We start from the raw sequence: 22666 nt of genomic DNA, 5'->3' as shown, positions 1-22666 counted from the left end.
GAGGGGAGCGCTTTCAAAGACGAGTGTCTGAGGAGATCTACCTCAAGCTGTTTCAACACCGAGTGTGACTCCGGCTGAATTCCTCCTCTCTCTCTCTCCCTCTCTCCCTCTCTCCCTCCCTCTCCCCTTCCAGGGTGGCAACGGCCAGTCTATTAATCTAACACACTGTGATTTTCAGATCAGATTCCCCCCTCTTGCTGCCTGGTAGGTTATTACTGATCCCACTATTCACGTTTTCTGCTGTTGTTATTGCAGTCTTTCATGGCTAAGTGGCAGCGGCGGCCTCAACTCTGTGCTGTGTGCACAGATGGAGGGAGAGATATGCAAAACCAGAGCAGCTGCACCAACAGAGAAAACAATATGTCCTGATTATACCTCTCATAACACGCACAACACGCAAATCAATCCATCATTAGCTCGTTCAGGCGTCCACTACTCATACACTCCTGCCTCGTTATCATGCCCGTCATTCCCGTACATATGCTGTCCGAAATGGCATGCTATTCTCTATACACTGAGTGTACAAAACATTAAGAACACCTTCCTAATATTGAGTTTCACCCCCTTTTTGCCCTCGGAACAGCTTCAAGTTGTCGGGGAATGGACTCTACAAGGTGTCAAGCGTTCCACAGGGATGCTGGCCCATGTTGACTCCAATGCTTTCCACAGTTGTATCAAGTTGGCTTGGATGTCTTTTGTCTTGCCCATTCACTCTCTGAACGGCACACATACACCATCTATGTTTCAACATCTCAAGACTTAAACATGATTATTTAACCTGTCTCCTCCCCTTCATCTACACTGATTTGAAGTGGATTTAACAAATGACCACAATAAAGGATCATAGCTTTCACCTGGTCAGTCTGTGTCATGGAAAGATCACGTGTTCCTAATGTTTTGTATCCTCAGTGTATAGTGCACTACTTTTGACCAGAGCACTATGGAGTGCTTGTGGAGTGCTTGTACTCAAGCTGGTGGGGGTTCAATACCCATATGTTGCATACACACTGAGGGAGCAAGACAAGGTCAGCTCTCTGCCTCACATCTTTTATCATCTCCAATTAGTTGTTTATTGGAGCTAATTAGTTAGAGCCTGTAGCTATGATAATGACTTCCCAACTGTACTGTTTCACCAGGCAGTACTCACACAGTAGGAACCAATTGGAGGTTTCATTGGCTCAGTGGGTTAGAGCATGATGCTGGCAACACCAGGGTTGTGGGTTAAATTCCCACACAGGCCACTGAATACAACTCTCTTAGTCACTTTTGCCAGAAACATCTGTTAAATGATGCGAAGCTGAAGGCAAATGTCCAAAGAAAAATGAGTGTGGAGAAATCTTGATTTGTGTTAAGAATAAGACCTAACTCGAAGGGAGGAATATTCCATGCTCAGCCTGATAGATTGTCCATGTAGTCTCAGAGTTGTTGTTGTATTACACTATGAACTCTCTGGTATAGAATCACATACCATGAAAGCAGATGTGTGTGACAGAACATTTTGGCTTAGTGGAACCACCCGTAAACCTAGCCATCGCTCAATGTATTTAACTTAGGTGTGGCAAACAAAAAACACATGCGCGTGTGTGTGTGTGCGCGGTCTGCTTGTGAAACACAGACACAGTCATAAGTACAGGTGGACAGTCCAGATTGCCTGATAAATTCTCTAAACTGAAAATGTATTTATCCTCCCAACAAGACGTTTTTGGAAAACTCCAAATTAAGCATACCAATGTTTTATCATCTCTGGCCTTCAGAATCTCTACACAGAGCGGACATGTTTTACATGACACCACAGAGAATGCATCCTGTTCTCAGTGTGAGAGAGTTGCAGCTACCTACATCGTTTACAGTGTCAGAGAGGGCTGTTATTCGGAAAGGTTTCCCTCCTCTCGTCCTCTATAATAATGTCTCTCATTTCTGTATGTAATGTCATGAAGATAGTTGCAGCCCATCCCTTCTGTCTGAGACTGACGTGCTCTCAGCTTCATCACAGCCATTAGTAATTTACTGCTCCTCCCTCCTCTCATCTGTAGATGGGCTGGATAAAGAAGAGACCCCTTCTGCCTCAATTCTCTCTGGGTGAAGAGAAGAGGCTTTACGGCCCTATGAAATGGTCTCTCCCGCTCTGCTGCTCCATATCCTGACAGTTTAATTGGAGAGGCATAAATCAGCCCATCTGTCAGAGAGAGGGGTAATTATTTCCCTGTCTCCGCTTCTAGCTTTACTGCCCTCTCTTCCTCCCTTAAATAGACATGTAGGAGCACACCCACACATAGTAGTAGTAAATACACACACACTCGCTCACACACACTAAATTAATTAATTTGTCTTAATATTGTGTTGCAATCTATTTTTAACAAATGTTCTCTGACTTAGTTTCATAAAACACATTTGGAATGCATTTTTCGAGTTGATTGCATATTGAAAATGCATTGAAACCATAACATATTGGTTTGCACCAAGCTCTCAAACTCTGTGAAAACTCAACCTCAAAGCTGTTAAAATGTAAAAGTGTAAATCCTGCTTGCCTTTACCCATAAACTGACAGGAGTCATGCAAGTCATTCCAAGAGCAACACAAATGTGCCCATTCATGGAAACACAACCTGGGTAGAATGTACAATACCTCACAGCTCTCTGGAGCACACTCTGGAAATATAGCACACATTGGCATGTGGCTACTATGTGTGGTAACACATCTCATTCATGTATTTAGGTATGTGTCAGGCCTTTGAACAATGTGGTTTTGTTTTGGCACAATTCGCTGGGCAGTAGAGGTACAAACGAGGAGATACCATTACATATCTCATCCTGAGGTTCCTACTCAACTCACTGGTGGAAAATACAAGTAAATGCTCCCTCTTTTCAGGACCCCCTTAATTGTAACCCCCCAAAGCTGACTCAGCACAACGGGGTTGTGTTCATTAGGCACCAAATTGAATAAAATGTACTGAAACAAGGAGAGATTACCTAAACTTGTTTAAGGAAAAAATGTAAATGTTCATATTATGTTGCAAAACGTTTGAACATGACCCAGGAACATGACCCAGGACTCCAATGACCCCTTTAAAGTGTGTTTGGTGGGTGTGTTTTGAGGTGACTCTGAAAGTGATATGGTCTCTGCATGGTTTTGTTGCATGCTTCTGGTCTGAGAGAGGGCATACCACTCAGATGATAAGCCATATGCTCCCAGAGGCAACCCAACTATAGTGGATCTCTCAGGGATGCACTAACCTACCCTGTGACTTAGAATGTAGGCTTTAGGCCATACCTTAGTAAAGGTAATGGAATAATAAAGTGTGTATATACAGTTGAAATCGGAAGTTTACATACACTTAGGTTGGAGTCATTAAAACTCGTTTTTCAACCACTCCACACATTTCTTATTAACAAACTATAGTTTTGGCAAGTCGGTTAGGACATCTACTTTGTGCATGACACAAGTAATTTTTCCAACAATTGTTGACAGATTATTTCAGTTATAATTACCTGTATCAAAATTCCAATGGGTCAGAAGTTTACATACACTAAGTTGACTGTGCCTTTAAACAACTTGGAAAATTCCAGAAAATGATGACATGGCTTTAGAAGTTTCTGCTAGGTTAATTGACATCATTTGAGTCAATTGGAGGTATACCTGTGGATGTATTTCAAGGACTACCTTCAAACTCAGTGCCTCTTTGCTTGACATCATGGGAAAATCAAAAGAAATCAGCCAAAAAATGTGTAGACCTCCACAAGTCTGGTTCATCCTTGGGAGCAATTTCCAAACACCTGAAGGTACCACGTTCATCTGTACAAACAAGAGTACGCAAGTTTAAACACCATGGGACCACGCAGCCGTCATACCGCTCAGGAAGGAGACGCGTTCTGTTTCCTAGAGATGAACGTACTTTGGTGCGAAAAGTGCATATCAATCCCAGATTAACAGCAAGGACATTGTGAAGATGCTGGAGGAAACAGGTACAAAAGTATCTATAACCACAGTAAAACGAGCCCTATATCGACATAAACTGAAAGGCCGCTCAGCAAGGAAGAAGCCCCTCCGCCATAAAAAAAGTCAGATTATGGTTTGCAACTGCACAAAGATCATACTTTTTGGAGAAATGTCCTCTGGTCTGATGAAACAAAAATATAAATATATTTATATTTGGAGGAAAAAGGGGGAGGCTTGCAAGCCGAAGAACACCGTCCCAACCATGAAGCATGGGGGTGGCAGCATCATGTTGTGGGGGTGCTTTGCTGCAAGAGGGACTGGTGCACTTCACAAAATAGATGGCATCATGAAGGAGGAAAATTATGTGAATATATTGAAGCAACATCTCAAGACATCAGTCAGGAAGTTAAAGCTTGGTCGCATTTGTGTCTTCCAAATGGATAATGACCCAAAGCATACTTCCAGAGTTGTGGCAAAATGCCTTAAGGACAACAAAGTCAAGGTATTGGAGTGGCCACCACAAAGCCCTGACCTCAATCCTATAGACAATTTGTGGGCAGAACTGAAAAAGTGTGTGCGAGCAAGGAGGCCTACAAACCTGACTCAGTTACACCAGCTCTGTCAGGAGGAATGGGCCAAAATTCACCCAACTTATTGTGGGAAACTTGTGGAAGGCTGCCAAAACGTTTGACCCAAGTTAAACAATTTAAAGGCAATGCTACCAAGTACTAATTGAGTATATGTTAACTTCTGACCCACTGGGAATGTGATGAAAGAAATTAAAGCAGAAATATATCACTCTACTATTATTCAGAAATGGCACATTCTTAAAATAAAGTGGTGATCCTAACTGACCTATGATAGGGAATTTTTACTAGGATTAAATGTCAGGAATTGTGAAAACTGAGTTTAATTGTACTTGGCTAAGGTGTATGTAAACTTCCGACTTCAGCTGTGTATATATATACTGTATATTAGAATGGAGAGCCAGGCTACATAAGAACAAAAGTGGAGGAAATGAATAGTTTAGGAATATTTGTGTGAATGCCATAGTAACTTCCTTAGGATATCAAATTATCATCAGAATTCATATAACGTCTCACAACCGATTTGAAATATTTCAGCATGAAGAAAATATGTTCCCCGACTAACTCAAAATCTGGGCTGTAACATTTTACAACACTACCATGAAATAATGAATGTGTTGTTTTTGAAACTGTATCCAGCCCATGTTAGTTGTGATTTTTATTATTTGGAAACATTCAACAGGAATAATATTTAATATTGTGTTGGTGTGTAGTGTAGATAGTGAAGAAGGAAGAGTCTGTGTTTTAATTTCATCTACTGCTGAAGGGCAATATGACTGAATGTGTTTGGGTAGTGTCCATAGATAAACTGTCCAGGGCTCTGCTGGACATAACTGATTGGTACTGGCTCAGTCTCTCTCATATTCTCCTGCTTCTCCTGCTTTCTCCCTGGTTGCCTCTGTCTGTCTGCGTGAGGTAGGAGTCCTCTGTTTTCCTGTTTGTGTGAGGTAGGAGTCCTCTGTTTGCCTGTGTTTGTGTGATGTAGGAGTCCTCTGTTTGCCTGTGTTTGTGTGAGGTAGGAGTCCTCTGTTTGCCTGTGTTTGTGTGAGGTAGGAGTCCTCTGTTTGCCTGTATTTGTGTGATGTAGGAGTCCTCTGTTTGCTTGTGTTTGTGTGAGGTAGGAGTCCTCTGTCTGTCTGTGTCTTTGTGAGGTAGGAGTCCTTTGTCTGTCTGTGTCTGTGTGAGATGGGAATCCTCTCTGTCTGTGTGAGATGGGAGTCCTCCATCAGATAAATGTTAGTACTGGGAGGGATTGGGTGATCAGTTCGCTGTCTCATTAGCTGACGGAGGGGGAGAGAGAAAGAGAAACGAGGGGAGGGGGACTTCAGTAGAGTATGTAATAGGAAGCCAGCCCTTTCTCTCTCTCCTCCTCTCTCTCCCCTACCCTCTATCATCTCTTTCTCTTTCACTCATCAAGTCAGTCCTGCAGGCGGTTGGATGGAATAGCAGCAGCGCTCTCTTCTCTGCCTTCTTTCTGGGAGAGTCACCAGGGAACTGTCTCAGTGGTACTAAAGTCATTGAAGAGGATAAGGACTGGGTCAACACAAGAACAAACAGGGAAACAGGGCTTTGGGATCGGGACAGAGACAGAGCAGGAGAGGAAGCCTTATAAGGTAGGCTGGGCTGTCCTAGGCTGGGACAGGGGTGTGTGGACAGTCAATCTTTGTGACAGAGAGATCACTCACCAGGGCCGTGACAGAGAGGCGGTAGTGGGAGAGGGCTGTGTGGACTCGGGCTAACAGGTGCAGGGTCCCACTGGTAGACAGGCGGAAAGGGAATAAGAACGGCTGAAAGGGAACACATTTATTAAGAAAAGTATTAAGTATTAAGAAAATCTCCAAAATACTTCATCCAAATGTAGCTACATTTGTGTCTTGTTAATTTAGATGCCTGTTTACGGTTGGTGGTTTATTTTCTCCTTTCTATAATGATGGATAAGGGGTTTTCTGTGTTGAGTTTTGTCACAATATGTCTGGAATGACGTGCTGTGAGGCGTCTGAAAAGTAATGCTGATCATTGAATGTGTTTTTGATTGTTCTTCATCACTGATGTTCGCACACCATTCTGTATTTATGGTGGGATACATGTTATATTAACATTTACATTGAGTAGAAAGAAGTATAATTGTTATAGGACGTACTATTACAAATATATCAGGGTGTTCACAAGTGTGCCTTTGCTCTGGGACTGAGATTGTCATGTTGTCTGACATTAACTATATGAGTAAAAATAGAAGATTGTGAGTCTGAGATGATTGACGATAAACCAAAGATATTGTTAAAAAAGTATTATTCAATTCTATTCAACTGGTTACTGTAGAGCCCTGAATCCTCTGTTTTCGGAACACAATCACTCAGTTTTCCTTAGCTCTCCCTAGTCAAACGTGTGCTTGGCAACATGTCCATGTCCCCGAGCCATTAACTTGTGAGTGACAAGGTGTGGTGTGAATACTCGGAGGCCCTCTGGTAGATCCTGTAGGCAGAGGGATCACTCCGATACAGACAATTCACACAGATTAACTCTATACTCTCAATATATTATTATTACTATTATTATTATTATTTACCATCTGCTATTATTTACATGCTCTAGGTCTAAATAGCATCTCTGTCATGACTAGAGAGAGAGACACAGTCTCTTGTCTAATTTATGTGTTGTAATTACAGTGTGGTTATCTCTATCTTAAAGTAGGAATCTTTGTACAAATAGGACCAGGAAGAAGAGCGAGTCTAGACCAAAACAAGCCATTTATCAAGTCGTAACCCAGATGAGACTGCTTTTTCCTCATTACGGTCCATGTACAGTGCATTCAGAAAGTATTCAGACCCCTTGACTTTTTCCACATTTTGTTACGGTACAGCCTTATTCTAAAATGTATAAAATTGTTTTTTTCCCCTCATCAGTCTACACACAATACCGCATAACGACCACGTTCTAGTGTACAAAGCCATATGGAGAGCCATAAATATTCACATTAATTTGTCTGGCAAGACTGTACTCTGTCCAGAAATACTGCAGCTTGCAAATGTATAAAAAAAACTGAAATATATATTTTTATATTCAGACCCTTTACTCAGTACTTTGTTGAAGCACCTTTGGCAGCGATTACAGCCTTGAGACTTCTTATGTATGACGCTACAAGCTTGACACACCTGCATTTGGGGAGTTTCTCCCATTCTTCTCTGAAGATCCTCTCAAGCTCTCTCAGGTTGGATGGGGAGTGTCGCTGCACAGCTATTTTCAGGTCTCTCCAGAGATGTTCGTTCGGGTTCAAGTCCGGGCTCTGGTTGGGCCACTCGAGGACATTCAGAGACTTGTCCCAAAGCCACTCCTGCGTTCTCTTGGCTGTGTGCTTAGGGTCGTTGTCCTGTTGGAAGGTGAACCTTCGCCCCAGTCTGAGGTCCTGAGTGCTTCGGAGCAGGTTTTCATCAAGGATCTCTCTATACTCTGTTCATCTTTCCCTCGATCCTGACTAGTCTCCCAGTCCCTGCCACTGAAAAACATCCCCACAGCATGATGCTGCCACCACCATGCTTCACCGTAGGGATTGTGCCAGGTTTCCTCCAGATGTGACACTTGGCCTTCAGGCCAAAGAGATCAATCTTGGTTTCATCAGACAAGAGAATCTCGTTTCTCGTGGTCTGAGAGTCTTTAGGTGCCTTTTGGGCTGTCATGTGTGTTTTACTGAAGAGTGGCTTCCGTCTGGCTTCCGTCTGGCCACTCTACCATAAATGCCTGATTGGTGGAGTGTTGCAGAGATGGTTGTCCTTCTGGATGGTTCTCCCATCTCCCCAGAGTAACTCTGGAGATCTGTAGAAGTGACCATCTGGTTCTTTGTCACCTCCTTGACCAAGGCCCTTCTCCCCCGATTGCTCAGTTAGGCCGAGCGGCCAGCTCTAGGAAGAGTCTTAATAGTTCCAAATTTGTTCCATTTAAGAATGATGGAGTGTTCTTGGGGACCTTCAGTGCTGCAGAATTTTTTTGGTACCCTTCCCAGATCTGTGCCTCGACACAATCCTGTGTCAGAGCAAAAACCAAGACATGAGCTCTACGGACAATTCCTTCGACCTCATGGCTTGGTTTTTGCTCTGACAGCTGTGTGCCTTTCCAAATCATGTCCAATCAATTGAATTTATCACAGGTGTACTCCAACCAATTTGTAGAAACATCTCAAGGATGATCAATGGAAACAGGATGCACCTGAGCTCAATTTTGAGTCTCATAGCAAAGGGTTTGAATACTTATGTAAATAATGTAAAAACCTGTTTTCGTTTTGCCATTGTTACTGTGTGTAGATTGAGAAAAAAAAAACATTAATTTAATACATTTTAGAATAAGTCTGTAACAAAACTAAATGTGAAAAAAGTCAAGAGGTCTGAATTCTTTCCGAATGCACTGTAAACCCGCTCAATTGTGTGAAATATGAATAGTCCATTACAAAAGACAGAGGAATTTCTCTCATTCAATAAGGACATTATGGCAGAGCCAGATGATCAGATCTCCTGTTCAGCATCTAGGAAAAACAAATCGGTCTTAAAATGTCATCATACATTCATCGACTGGTCGTTTTTTGAAAAGAGAGACTCCCTCTGAAGTGGTCAGATGGAACATTCCTTAGGCAAAGGGCCAAACAACACACAATAAACCCAATTATTCTTATACCCCTTCGGTAATGTATTGCTGTATTTGTTCAAGTCCACCTCCTTTATGGAGACCGATTTAATTGTCATCGCCAGGATTCCTGGCAAGGCTTCAGCAAGCAGCAGTATTTCTGGACTGACTACAGTCTCGCCAGACAAATGAATGTTTATGGCTATCCACATGGCTTTGTACACCAGAATGTGGAGCATTGCTCCTTATAAGGCTGTTATGTACATCAATGTGGAGTTTGGTTGTGTACATGGAGGTCAGTTGGGCGGGTCAGTTGTACTAGCTAGGTGCCAGTCATATTTGTAGGGATCTCCATGATATCACCTGACAGGTTATACAGTATGACCGTGGTAGATTTAAAGCAGGAGAGAAGTTTCAGTTGTATGTGTCTAATCCTGCTGAGGTGGTGTGTCATGGCAGGCCTGTGTCTTCTCTCACTGTAATGACTCCTGGCACTCAACAGCAGTAGAGGCTCCGGTCTCCAGCGATGGCTTAAGCAGCTGTGAGGCTGACATCTCCAGTCCAGCGCAAGGGCTTCTCTCTCCGTGAACTCACCCCAGCTAGGGTGGGCTGGGATAGGGAGGTCTAGGGCCGGTTTAGGAAGCCATTCTGCCAAAGAGATCTTAACCCTTCTGCACTTTTCCATATGCGTTCTAATTCTTCACACGCGGCCCCTCAAACGACGACCCAAGCCCGTCACGCAGGTTACATTTCAGCTGGGTGATATATGGTTCATCTGATCCCAGTGCCTCAACCTTTCCGTCAGCTGCATCCCAAATTGAAAGTTTCATAGATATCCCACCCTCATCTATAAGCCATGAGAATATAGATCTGCCTTTGTTTAGGTGCATTTTATTGTCTCCTCCATTTTTTTTGTTATTAAACCAATATAGATACTTTGCGTACAATACATTGAGTGGCATGGCCATGGGCAGAAGAGCCTGCACATTTTTTGGTTCGCAGTAAGAGAATCTCTCTACAGGAGAAGATCCCCTGGTAATACCTGTCTTCATCAATAATGGAGCTCCTCTTGTCCAATAATGGAAGCAGAGTGAAGGCAGGACAGGAGATTCTCCCCCAGCTCTTTTGTGTAGATGAATCTCATCCATATTTAACAGTGAGCCATGTTAAACGATGTGGTAACTGATGGATTTAACTGTCATGTGACGCTCTGATCTCTCTCCTTTAAAACGGATCCTCCTTATTTAGTGTTATTATTAGAACCGGAAGTAGTTACCATAGGACAGGAAGTAGACACCATAGGACAGGAATAGATCATGGAGGGCTGCATCACTGCTAGTTGTCATCCTACCGTTCTAATCAGGAATTGTTTCAGACCTGGGAAACCAGATGAGTGAATCAATCAATTACTGGGATCTATTAACTACCGGGAAGAGAATAAAATCAGCAGTGCTGTAGCCCTCGTGGACTGGATTTGAACATCCCTGCCGTATCTGTGGTACTGTAGTCTGACCAGTGATGTCCCTCTCTCTTCCTCCCTCAGGTTATTTGGACTAGGTGTGGTGTGAGGCCCTGCTGTCATGAGGTGGCCGGAGGGGGTCATTAAGACCCCGTCCTGGATGGGAATCAGATCCACCCTCCTGGCTCTCTCTCTCCTCCTCACTTGTGTCTCCAGCTTCCTCCAGCCACTGCCAAGAGTCTTCCTCTCCTTCGAAGGTAAAGAAATGTCCTGTTTACTCCAACAGTGAATTCCTAAGCATCGGACAGACATGCCCTCCATCTAACCTTCTACAGAACATCCGTAAAGCATTACCTCAGGCTTAGTCTCATCCTGGTCTGCTGTGTTTTACCACAGCTGTGATGAGCTTACAAAACACAATGCAGCTATTAGTTTATAGTGTTAATGGGTCACATATGGTCAATAACAGATTGATGCCCAACCAGAGGATGTACAATCATCTTTGTCATTTTGAACTAATGAGAAAATACTCTATAATTACCTTCTCTGCAATGTCTGAGATGAGATCGTTGAATGTTCCCTTGACTGACATTTAATCAGTGTTCTCCACCAGATAGTGGGAGGCCGGCTCTAACCTTTAAAGTACCCATGCTGCATAGTCCCTGTGGGCCTTAACATCGACATGTTCTTGGTTTCGGCCTGTGAGACCCTGAAATCGTGGTTCCATTTCTTTGTTCTGTTCCATGTCATTGAGGCGAGCCAGAGCCGTACCTCTGTGAGATTGTACTGTACTGTGTCATGAATGACTGACTGCCCTGGCTCAGCCTGGTCCTGGTTAACGTTAAACACACACAGAGGGTGGAGGCACAGTTTCCTTTCCCTGTGAGTGTTGTTACAGACTCTTGGTCTGATTCTTCTTCTATTTAATTTCCATGACACAGATAATTGGTTGAATTATTAACCTTCTGAACTAGGAAGGAGTTTGCGGGGGAGGAGGGGTTGTTTCTTGTTTCTCAAGCTTTCAGAAACCAGCTACCCCTCCTCATAAGTGGTGTAACTGTAAACTGGTGTTGATGTTGTACAGAAACTGATGGGTATGTTTGATCATCTTTCAGTACCTTCAGGCCCAATGCAGGAGAGACAGCAAAAAAAGAAACGTCCTCTCACTGTTAACAGCTTTTATTTTCAGCAAACTTAACATACAAATATTTACACAACAAGATTCAACAACTGAGACATAAACTGAACAGGTTATACAGACATGTGACTAACAGAAATTGAATAATGTGTCTCTGAACAAAGGGGGGGTCAAAATCAAAAGAAATAGTCAATATCTTGTGTGGCCACCAGCTGCATTAAGTACTGCAGTGCATCTCCTCCTCATGGACTGCACCAGATTTGCCAGTTCTTGCTGTGAGATGTTACCCCACTCTTCCACCAAAGCACCTGCAAGTTCCCGGACATTTCTGGTGGGAATGGCCTTAGCACTCACCCTCCGATCGAACAGGTCCCAGACGTGCTCAATGGGATTGAGATCCAGGCTCTTCGCTGGCCATGGCAGAACACTGACATTCCTGTCTTGCAGGAAACCACGCACAGAATGAGCAGTATGGCTGGTGGCATTGTCATGCTGGAGGGTCATGTGAGGATGAGCCTGCAGGAAGGGTACCACATTAGGGAGGAGGATGTCTTCCCTGTAACGCACAGCATTGAGATTGCCTGCAATGACAACAAGCTCAGTCCGATGATGCTGTGACACACCGGCCCAGACCGTGACGGACCCTCCACCTCCAAATCGATCCCGCTTCAGTCTGAGCACTGACAGAGGGGTTGTGCGTTCCTGGTGTAACTCGGGAAGTTGTTGTTGCCATCCTGTACCTGTCCCGCAGGTGTGATGTTCGGCTGTACCGATCCTGTGCAGGTGTTGTTACACGTGGTCTGCCACTGCGTGGACGATCAGCTGTACGCCCTGTCTCCCTGTAGCGCTGTCTTAGGCGTCTCACAGTACGGACATTGCAATTTCTTGCCCTGGCCACATCTGCAGTCCTCATGCCTCCTTGCAGCATGCCAAAGGCATGTTCACGCAGATGAGCAGGGACCCTAGGCATCTTTCTTTTGGTGTTCTTCAGAATCAGTAGAAAGGCCTCTTTAGTGTCCTAAGTTTTCATAACTGTGACCATAAACTACCGTCTGTAAGCTATTAGTGTCTTAACGACTGTTCCACAGGTGCATGTTCATGAATTGTTTATGGTTCATTGAACAAGCATGAGAAACAGTGTTCAAACCCTTTACAATTAAGATCTGTGAAGTTATTTGGATTTTTACGAATTACCTTTGAAAGACAGGGTCCTGAAAAGGGGGTGTTTCCTTTTTTGCTGAGTTTATGTCTGTGTTGCACATGTGTCTGTGCAGCATCTAGGTGCTCAGACAGTGTTAAGAGGTGTTGTGACTGTGACTCATTGTTTTTGGAAAGGCTGTGGCTTTTCCTTGACTCCAGGCACCTGTCTCTTCCTCTCACTGGCTCTCATCCTCTCTCTGCCCCTTTTCTCCTACTGTCTCTCCTTTCTCCCTTCATTTACTGACTTTCTCTCTCCTCTCCCTCTCATCTTCTTCTCTGTGTTTCTCTGTGATTGTCTTGAGTGCTGTAGCCCAGTGCTGTAGCCCAGAGACAGGCAGTGAAACGCCTAACTCAGTAGAGCTGCTCACAGACAGGACCCAGGCTGTATACTCTTGTCTAGGGGATGTGTGGAGCATTACTGGTGGCTTGGAAAAAGCCTGCTAACTCACTGCAAACAGACCAAACCACTCAAATACCTCTGTGGTTTTACATACAACCACGGTAGGCCTATTCACTCCTGCCCTGTTAAAATGTCTATCCTCCAGGATTCACCATCAACATACTGGGAATGAATCTATCCCTGCTGCTGATCATGGGATTGGTCAATCCCTTTTCCATGTGTGGATTTGATTTGTCCCCATTTCTTGCTTTAGTGCAGTTCTACTGTATCTTAGTGAAACGTCAAAGGGAGCTATTATCAGTCAAATATGTTCTAAAGTGGTTCTTGGTTGGTTAGCTCTGGTTTTGTGGTGGACCGGTAGAAGCTCTTCTTTTTTTTAAAGTCAGATGTGTGTCTGTCACTTAGGATGATCTATGTAGGTGCTTCGCTGTGCTTCGTTCTCATGGGACTCATTGGATTGAATTAGTGTGAAAAGGGGAGGGGATTTGGCAGTGACTAGAAGGACGTTTCAAAGTAAAGTAAAGAAAAGAATGGAGATGTGATTGGGAGCCAAGATTTCAGGTGTTGGTTAGCTTCCATGCTGTGATTTTAGAGCTATTCTATCCGGGATGTTAAGCACAGGGGAGTTGAGCTGAACTGATCTTTGTTGGTGGAGATGGAAATCATTTGCCGTTGGGGCGGACAGGCTCCATATCTCATCCTGCCTTCAGTGGAGCTTCTGCCTGGGAGAGATCCAGATGTAGGGAGTTTATACTCCTCTGACCCAGGGAGAGGGCTCTTCTCTCCAATAATATCCAGTGTGGATTTCCCCACTGAGGGAAGTATTTGGGGTGCATGGGCTCTCTCCAGTACCAGGGTGGGGAGAAGAGAGGTGCAGGGCCCAGAGAGGGTAACAGGTGGGAGGTCCAGTCAGCAACAAGTGTAAGGGTGTGTGTTAAAGGTTCTGCACTGGAGGCAAGATATACTGTAGTTCCCTGGAGTTAACACTCTTTATTACTACAGCCTAAACTGACTAAACCAAAATAAGAGAAAACAAACTCTGGGAGGAGACTTGTGTCAGTACACAGTATCTCACTCTCTCTCTTTCTCTCTCTCTCCCTCTAGCTACCCATCTTTTCTTCCCTCTCTCCTGAAACTCTAGCCGAGGGTAAGGCAGGTTCACGTGGCTGAGTGAGTCAGCTTGCGTCTCTAGGAGAGGTTGCCGTCACTGACATTCCTGCTCCCTCACACTGCTTAATCTTGTCTCGGAGAGGCAAACGCAACGCAACGGGACAACAACCAAAACACAATAATAAACAGTGAGAAACGCAGGCCCCAGAACGCAGCCCTATATAATAAACAGTGAGAAACGCAGGCCCCAGAACGCAGTCCTATATAATAAACAGTTGAATACAGCCATACGTTTCAATAAAGCTGGAAAATAAACGACGGGCTTCAATTCTTTGCAAAAATCATTATGGATTTACTAGCATGATAAGGGATTTGTTTTTAAACTTTTGTTTTCAATCACTTTTATTTTCTCCAATATTTAGTCTCGCGTCCCCTTTCATTTCATATATTCCAAAACACAGACTCCATCTGTTGTCTCAGTGAAAGTTAAAATAATGAATAGCAGAGTGTTTCCGAAATCTGTGTTTTGTCAACCATGGATAAAAGAAGATAAGGGCCATATTTTCCCATGAATCATTAAAATGTGAGAATAGTACAAAGCCCAGGACTAAGGACTGAATAATAAACCACTAACAGTGAGGCTTCCTATAGCTTTCTCTGAGCAGGTGAGGTGTAGATTAGACTGGGCTAGGTCTAATCCAAGGCCAGGATCCAAACAAAAGCAGAGAAAATGTAATAAAATATTTGGCTGAATCCTGGGCTAGGATTACCTAGTCCATTCAGATTCACACTTCGCCTGCTCAGAGAAAGCTTTGTGATTTGGAGCCCTTGGCGTGGTGATTTGATGGCTACTACTACCACCTCTGTCATGGTCCACAAATCAAGTGCACTGCGATGTTGATAATCTGTGTTTATTTAAATCCCTGCTATAGATTAATGGAGATTTGTTTCCATTTCAACTAAGGTGGAAAATGTATCTGGATCTAGTCCAGTGGTCATATAGCATTGTCCTTTCTCAAATGGATTCAGTGACATAGGTGATACGCTTTTAATCAGAAACCGAATGAACTTCTCTCTCTTTTTACCCCGCAAAAAAAAGACTTTCAAACATGCAGTATCTGGATGTCATCTCAGTTTATTTAGCCAAATTGCTGAGCATAGAAGAAAACGTTTGATCATCAGTTTCTTGGTCAGAAAGGCCCTGGCTCATGCCATGTTGATACTTTCTGTTGTTTGACCCAGGTGAAACATTTCACAACCTTTGTTAGGCTGCGTTCTGCACCTGCCAGTGAGTTTACATGCCAGGAAGACAATGTTTTAGCCCTCATCTAATTGTTAGGAGGCCATATTAACGAGTTGCGAGCCCAGGGCTATGGCAACTTCTTCTTAAGCCTAGGCGTCCCTCAAGCGGGACAACTTCCGGGGAAACTGGAGGGTGCGCTATTCAAATAAATAATCCTAAAAGGTATGAATATTAAACATTTAGGTACATATAAAAGTGTCTCATATTGGTTGAAAGCTTAAATTCTTGTTACTCTAACTGCACTGTCCGATTTACAGTCACTATTACAGTGAAAACATGCCATGTAATTGTTTGAGGACGGCGCCCCACATCAAAATATTTCTCCACCGGCACAGGTTTCATAAATTCACTAATAGCGATTAAATATTCACTTGCCTTTTGAAAATCTTACTCTGATTTGTCAATAAAAGGGGCCCAGCTATAACATATAGTGTCGTTTTGTTAGATAAAATCCTTCTTTATATCCCAAAAAGTCAATTTAGTTGGCACCATCGATTTGAGTAATCCACTCGTTCAACATACAGAGAAAGGAATCTGAAAATCTACCCCTAAACTTTGTTTCAACAAGTCAAAATACGTTTCTACTTACTCCTCAGATACCCGAAAATATAAGAAAACTGTATTATTTCTTACGGAAAGAAGTATGTTCAATAGGAAACCGATTTTAGCAGGTGTGTTCTGTCATGGCGAGAGCAAACACAAATTCCCAAGACTGGGTCCCTGTACTAAAACTGATATTTCTTCTTCGTTTTTGAAGTTACAAGCCTGAAACCTTGCACATAGACTGCTGACACCCAGTAGAAGCCATAGGAATTGCATCCAGGAAGCTAATTTCCAGTATGCCCTTATACTTTCCATTGTAAGAGCATGGTCTCTCTCAAATAAAAATATTCCGGTTGATTTCTCTTTGGATTTTCTCCTACCATACCTATTGTGTTATATTCTCCTACATTATTTTAACATTTCTACAAACTTCAAAGTGTTTTCTTTCCAGTGGTACCAATTATATGCATATCCTGGCTTCAGGGCCTGAGCAACAGGTAGTTTACTTTGGGCACGTCATTCAGGTGGAAATTTAGAAAAAAAGGGGGCCTAACCCTAAGAAGATTTATTACACATCTAAGGCTTTCTGTATATGGTCTGGTAGGATGATTTTGGTTTTGTTTCTCTCTGGGTGATTGAGAGTCATGGGTGTTGAGAGTCATGGTCACTGTCACCGCTGACAGGGTGCGTGTGGCTCAGGGTGGGTGGTGGTCTTTGTTTAAGATGTCATTAATGTCCTTCTATCCTGGTAAAACACTGCTGGTGGTCAGGGTGTCACTATGGAAATTACGTTGGGGAAAAAAAGTAAAGTGTATGTGGGTGTGTTTAGCAGGTGTCTATTTGAATCCTCCTGTCTAGTCCTTGGTAGAGAGCCTTGGTCGCTTAGCTGCAGTTAGAGATGTGTGGGAGATTGATTAAGATGGTGTTCTTGTAATGAATGTTCCCTCTCTCTGGGAGCTACTCCTGTTCTCAGCCAAACCCTGAGCGGAACCAGACGTCACACACACAGCCGTCTGTCTCACAGCCTCTCACCATGGAACGGATGCTCTGGTTCCCCAGCTTCCTCAGATCAGTTCCTTCTTTTATCATGCGTCATTAGAATCTCCTCCTAGCCCTCATTACTTATAAAGGATGACAATCGGGTGCTCGTCCAACTGTGAAGTATGTTTATTTAATTGTGGGATGGTGTGTGGGTGTGTGCGCATGCAAATTCTTCACATTTGATTACTTTCTGATGGTATACCTTTCCGCTGAATCACCATGGAAACTGACCAGGGTTTTTTTCGTCCCTCTTTATAAAACAAATTGAGGCTGTGAGCTGTTAAGTGAATGTTTGGAATACTTCAGGTATCGTGAAAAACGTTTGTGTTTTACTGAGGGAAATCATAAGGTGCATTCAGTGAAACTGAAACACAGCCAAAGTAAAACATTCTCTGAATTCCTACGTGAAGGAATCATTTGGAAGATAAACAGCAGAACCGTGCCAATGTAACATTCACCTCCTGTAAGATAATGTCTCAAACTTTACATCTAATGGGAAGGTCTGAGCCAGTGGTTTGATGTTCAACGTTTTATCCTTGCCGAACCTAAACCTTTAAACCTGACCATAAATCGCCTAACTTGCCCCAGATCTCATGATAATGTGTTCTCTGTAGGTTTGCCCTTTTGTCTTCTATCCCCGACCCCTCCGCAATTACGGGGCCTGGATAGGTCAAACAGACTGCTGCCTGCATGGTCGTCAGCAGGGCCAATAGGAAGTCGAAGGTCGTCAAAGGTTATAGGCAGGGCTGACGAGGGGCAAAAGTGGACCAGTGTGTCTGCATTAGTGCTCAGGGGCATGGAAGTAAAATGTAAAATGCTTATAATTTCACACAGCATCCCATATCTCCTTTACACTATTTTTCCCAGATTGCATCTAAACTTAATTTGCAACATAATTTGCTTTTGAAGTGAAGTCACAAATCCGTGATGGTATGCTCCAGGGAGTTCAAGGCTATACAAACCGGTGACCTGCCAATACTGTCGACAGAGAGATGTTTAGACATACAAATAACCAGGCTGACAAGGGTAATTTTTTTGTGTGGTTGTTGTTTGTGTCTCCAGGCATGTGTCCTGTTGCTAGCCGAGCTAATTGATTGAGTTAGAAACAGGACATTCTCCAGTGAAGGTTAGCGGGTACAGGCTGCAGCAAAGCCTACGGCTGCTGTGTTTGCGGACAGGGTTTGACAAGCCTTCTGTCAGTCATACCTTTTCTCTCCTTTCTCCCCCTTTCTCTTCCTGTCTCGGTGTTTTGACATTCCTGTCTTTGACCTTGCCGCCCCAGATTAATGTTTTAGTGTTCATCCCGTGCACCATGTTGAAAGGAAATCAATGGCCATCAATATGGAAGAGACAGTATCTTTCTGGAAGATACACAAGGTTAAATGAAAATGGTGACGGTTGGTCTTTGAGAATTTAGGCTTTTGATTCTGTGAAATGTGTTCTCAGTGTTGTTTTTCTGTCTTTTTTACAGATGTATCATTAAATATTTTATTTTGCACACAGAACTATTCTCATACTGGTTTTGAGCTTAAGTGAGTTTCCATAGAAAAAGGCCAAGGTTATCTACATAATAAAAGGGAAAATGTTCAACTAACACAGCTAGACTATTACATACAGTGCATTGGGAAAGTATTCAGACCCCTTCCCTTTAACCACATTTTGTTATGTAACAGCCTTACTGTAACAATGATCTTTTTTTATCTCATAGATCTACACACAATATGCTATAATGACAAAGTGAAAACTGTTTTTTTAGACATTGCAAATGCATTAAAAAAACGGATACCTTATTTACATAAGTATTCAGACCCATTACTATGATACTCGAAATTGAGCTCAAGTGAGTCCTGTTTCTATTGATCATCCTTGAGATGTTTCTAGAACTTTATTGCAGTCCACCTGTGGTAAATTCAATTGATTGGACATGATTTGGAAAGGCACACACCTTCTATATAAGGTTGACAGTGCATGTCAGAGCATAAACCAGGACATGAGGTCGAAGGAATTGTCCGTAGAGCTTATATAGACCGGTGTGTGCTTGCTCTGACATAGGTTTGTGTCGAGGCACAGATCTGGGAAGGGTACCCTAAGATGTCTGCAGCATTGAAGGTCTCCAAGATCACAGTGGCCTCCATTATTCTTAAATGGAAGAAGTTTGGAAACACCAAGACTCTTCCTAGAGCTGGCTGCCCAGCCAAACTGAGAAATCGGGGGAGAAGGGCCTTGGTCAAGGAGGTGACCAAGAACCTGATAGTCACTCTGACAGAGCTCCAGAGTTCCTATGTGGAGATGGGAGAACCTTCCAGAAGGACAACCATCTCTGCAGCAATCCACAAATCAGGCCTTTATGGTAGAGTGGTCAAACGGAAGCTACTCCTCAGTAAAAGGCACATGAAAGCCCGCTTGGAGTTTGCCAAAAGACACCTAAAGGACTTTCAGACCGTGAGAAACAAGATTCTCTGGTCTGATGAAACCAAGGTTGAACTCTTTAGCCTGAATGCCAAGCATCTCGTCTGGAGAAAACCTTGCACCATCCCTACGGTGAAGCATGGTGGTGGCAGCATCATGCTGTGGGGATGTTTTTCAGCGGCAGGGACTGGGAGGCTAGTCAGGATTGTGAAAGATGAACAGAGCAAAGTACAGAGATCCTTGATGAAAACCTGCTCAAGAGCACTGACGTCAGACAGCGGCGACGGTTCACCTTCCAACAGGGCAACAACCCTAAGCACACAGCCAAGACAACGCAGAAGTGGCTTCGGGACAAGTCTCTGAATGTCCTTGAGTGGCCCAGCCAGAGCCCTGACTTGAAACCGATCTAACATCTCTGGAGAGACTTGACAATAGCTGTGCAGCGACGCTCACAATCCAAACTGACAGAGCTTGAGAGGATCTGCAGAGAAGAATGGGAGAAACTCCCCAAATACAGGTGTACCAAGCTTGTAGCGTCATACCCAAGAAGACTCTGTAATCACTACCAAAGGTGCTTCAACAAAGTACTGAGTAAAGGGTCTGAATACTTATGTAAATGTGATATTTAAAACATGTAATTTTTTTACATTATAAAACATTTCTAAAAACCTGTTTTTGCTTTGACATTATGGGGTATTGTTTGTAGATTGATTGGGGGGGGAACAATTTAATCAATTTTAGAAAAGGGCTGTAATGTAACAACGTGGAAAAAGTCAAGGGGTCTGAATATATTCCGAATGCACTGCATTCACTAACAATGGAACAAGGCTCAGAGTGACTCTTTGGATTAACTTTCTATTGTACCAGTGGAAATCACTGTAGCGAAGTAAAAGTCGTCAAAAATAGTCAAGTACTTTACACCACTGACCCTCACCATCATTCAACAGCACTGAGATGACCATTTGACCTGCATGATGTCAGCCAGGAAATATTAACGTTGTAATCCAACAAAACGACGATCTCAACATGTCAACTCCGCCCCATTCGCCTAAACTTTACTCAGCCTTTGCTTCACTTCCACCTCCATCACTACTAAATCAGAGAATCTCATGGCCCAATACTGTCTATTTAACCTCCCCTGAACCTGACAGTTTCAAGTTTTATTAGTCATGTGTACGGATTGAAATGCTATACACCGTCCAATCAAACGCTTACTTGCAGGTTCCTTCTCAACAATGTAACAACAATAAGATATAGAAGTTAAGAATACGTACGTAAAGTAAATGGTAGTAGAATAGAAGAAAACATTTTAGCATAAGTATAATACAGGAAGGAACATTTTATAGTCCAATATTGACTCTCCCTCTGGTCTCATGGGGCCCGTAGTCTGTCGCTTAACTGACAGTAAAAATACATTTGATTTGGTATCTGCGGGCGGGGTGAAGGTGTAACCGGAGGACTGGTTAGGTGAAAGGTTGTGAGAGGCCCTATATGGGGTTGGTGGGATTCTGTGGCAGGTGATGGACAGGTTGATTTGCATCTCCGGTTTCAGACTCCTGAAGGGAATATTACCCAACGCCGCCGTATCTCAGGTCATCCGTGTAACGAAGATTGCTCTGACGCTGGTGATGAGTAACCTCACCCTGCAGAGTCTTAGAGAGCCACACTCTGAGACTCTCGTTCCATCTTGTCCTACCCTTGTGTCCTACGTAGTGAAGATGGAGTGAGAAATTAATGATAGGGAGGTTATACCAAAGGCTAAAAGGAGAATAGTCATCCTACATATGACCATGAGATTGCCCTGACATTATGTCTGGAGACTGCTAGATAATGCAGTAACTTGCAGAAAATGGTGGGAAGAGGATGATATATTGGATGGGATGAGAGTTAGTCAGCCAAGCGGTTGTCCCTCTCCCTGTATGTCTATGGAGATGAGTGTGTTGATGCTTGAGCGGTGAGTTTGTGTGCTCCTGCTCCTCTTGCCTGGCCGAGAATGTGGAGAATGTCAGATAGACAGCCAGCCAGACGACTCTGTCGCCCTGCACTGGCCACTCTGGGTGGTCCCTCTTTACGAGGAGGGACAAGGAGGAGACCATACTCTGGCACGATACCCAAACCACCCCCTCTGCTTTACCTGCCTATATACCACCTGCCAAAACACTGTATACTGTAGAGTTACTGTAGGCTAGGCCTATATCCCCATGGTGATGGAAGAAATGTCCTCGTGCGGGTCAGTGTCTCCAGAGCCAGACCGAAGCTTTGAGTTGCCAGGATAAAGGTTGTGAGTGGCGCAGTATGTGTGAATGTACCAACATTGTATTAGAGGAGTGTAGCCATGCAGAACTGAACCCAAGGAGATGTGGCATTGTCCTCACAAAGAGCACCGACACTTGGCAAGAGGTCTAAAGTCATACGTTTATAAAGAAACCCACTCCATCTTCAATGGGTACATGAATCAGGGGGCGGGGGTGTACTAAGCCCATGCTTCAATATTTATCAAGGCGAGTGATTGGGATCCACCTACTCCTGCCCCTGAAAACAGTGGAACACAGGTCCTATTCGTTGAAAATAGATGATGCCTCATTTGCATGTGGTTAATGAATTCATGATGGCCTTCAAGGGTGCGGCCCATTTGAAAAGGACTGCATTGAATCTGAGACACAAAGGGAGGTTTGTGATTGGCCGCCTGCCCAGCTCTGTGGTGTTAATGGGGTCTGAAGACCTCTGGGCCTTTGGCTCTCAGACACCGAGGTAGCCAACATCCAGCAAGAACTCTCACTCCACAGGCCTAGTTAACCATTTAACCTAGTCTAGCTTTGCAGTACTCCTATGAGTAGAGTGGATGAAATCTTGGTTGTGTAGACTTGGTTCTCTTAAACTTCATCCCCAGATAAAGCCTTGGCTGGAACCATGCTGTACCGTGTACGGC

At 43.6% G+C, this 22666-nt stretch overlaps 1 protein-coding gene across 2 annotated transcripts in view; it reads left to right on the top strand.

Annotated features, from left to right (window-relative positions):
- The first annotated feature begins 5886 nt into the window (after nt 1-5886).
- Nucleotides 5887-22666, top strand: part of LOC139392507 (semaphorin-3C-like) — a 45442-nt gene continuing 28662 nt past the window's right edge. Inside the window, exons 1-2 of one of the 2 annotated variants that reach the window (XM_071140518.1) lie at nt 5887-6136; nt 10678-10850. In XM_071140518.1, coding sequence (XP_070996619.1) covers nt 10715-10850 — 136 coding nt within the window. In that variant the 5' untranslated portion in view covers nt 5887-6136; nt 10678-10714. Of the gene's footprint in view, nt 6137-6179; nt 6266-10677; nt 10851-22666 lie in introns of those variants that run through there. The other variant, XM_071140519.1, reaches the window with a different exon arrangement.

The sequence above is a fragment of the Oncorhynchus clarkii genome, chromosome 33 (assembly GCF_045791955.1).
Source record: "Oncorhynchus clarkii lewisi isolate Uvic-CL-2024 chromosome 33, UVic_Ocla_1.0, whole genome shotgun sequence".
NCBI classification, from domain to species: Eukaryota; Metazoa; Chordata; class Actinopteri; order Salmoniformes; family Salmonidae; genus Oncorhynchus; species Oncorhynchus clarkii.
The sequence above is the reverse complement of the archived record's forward strand: the minus strand, read 5'-3'. Positions and strand labels throughout refer to the sequence as shown.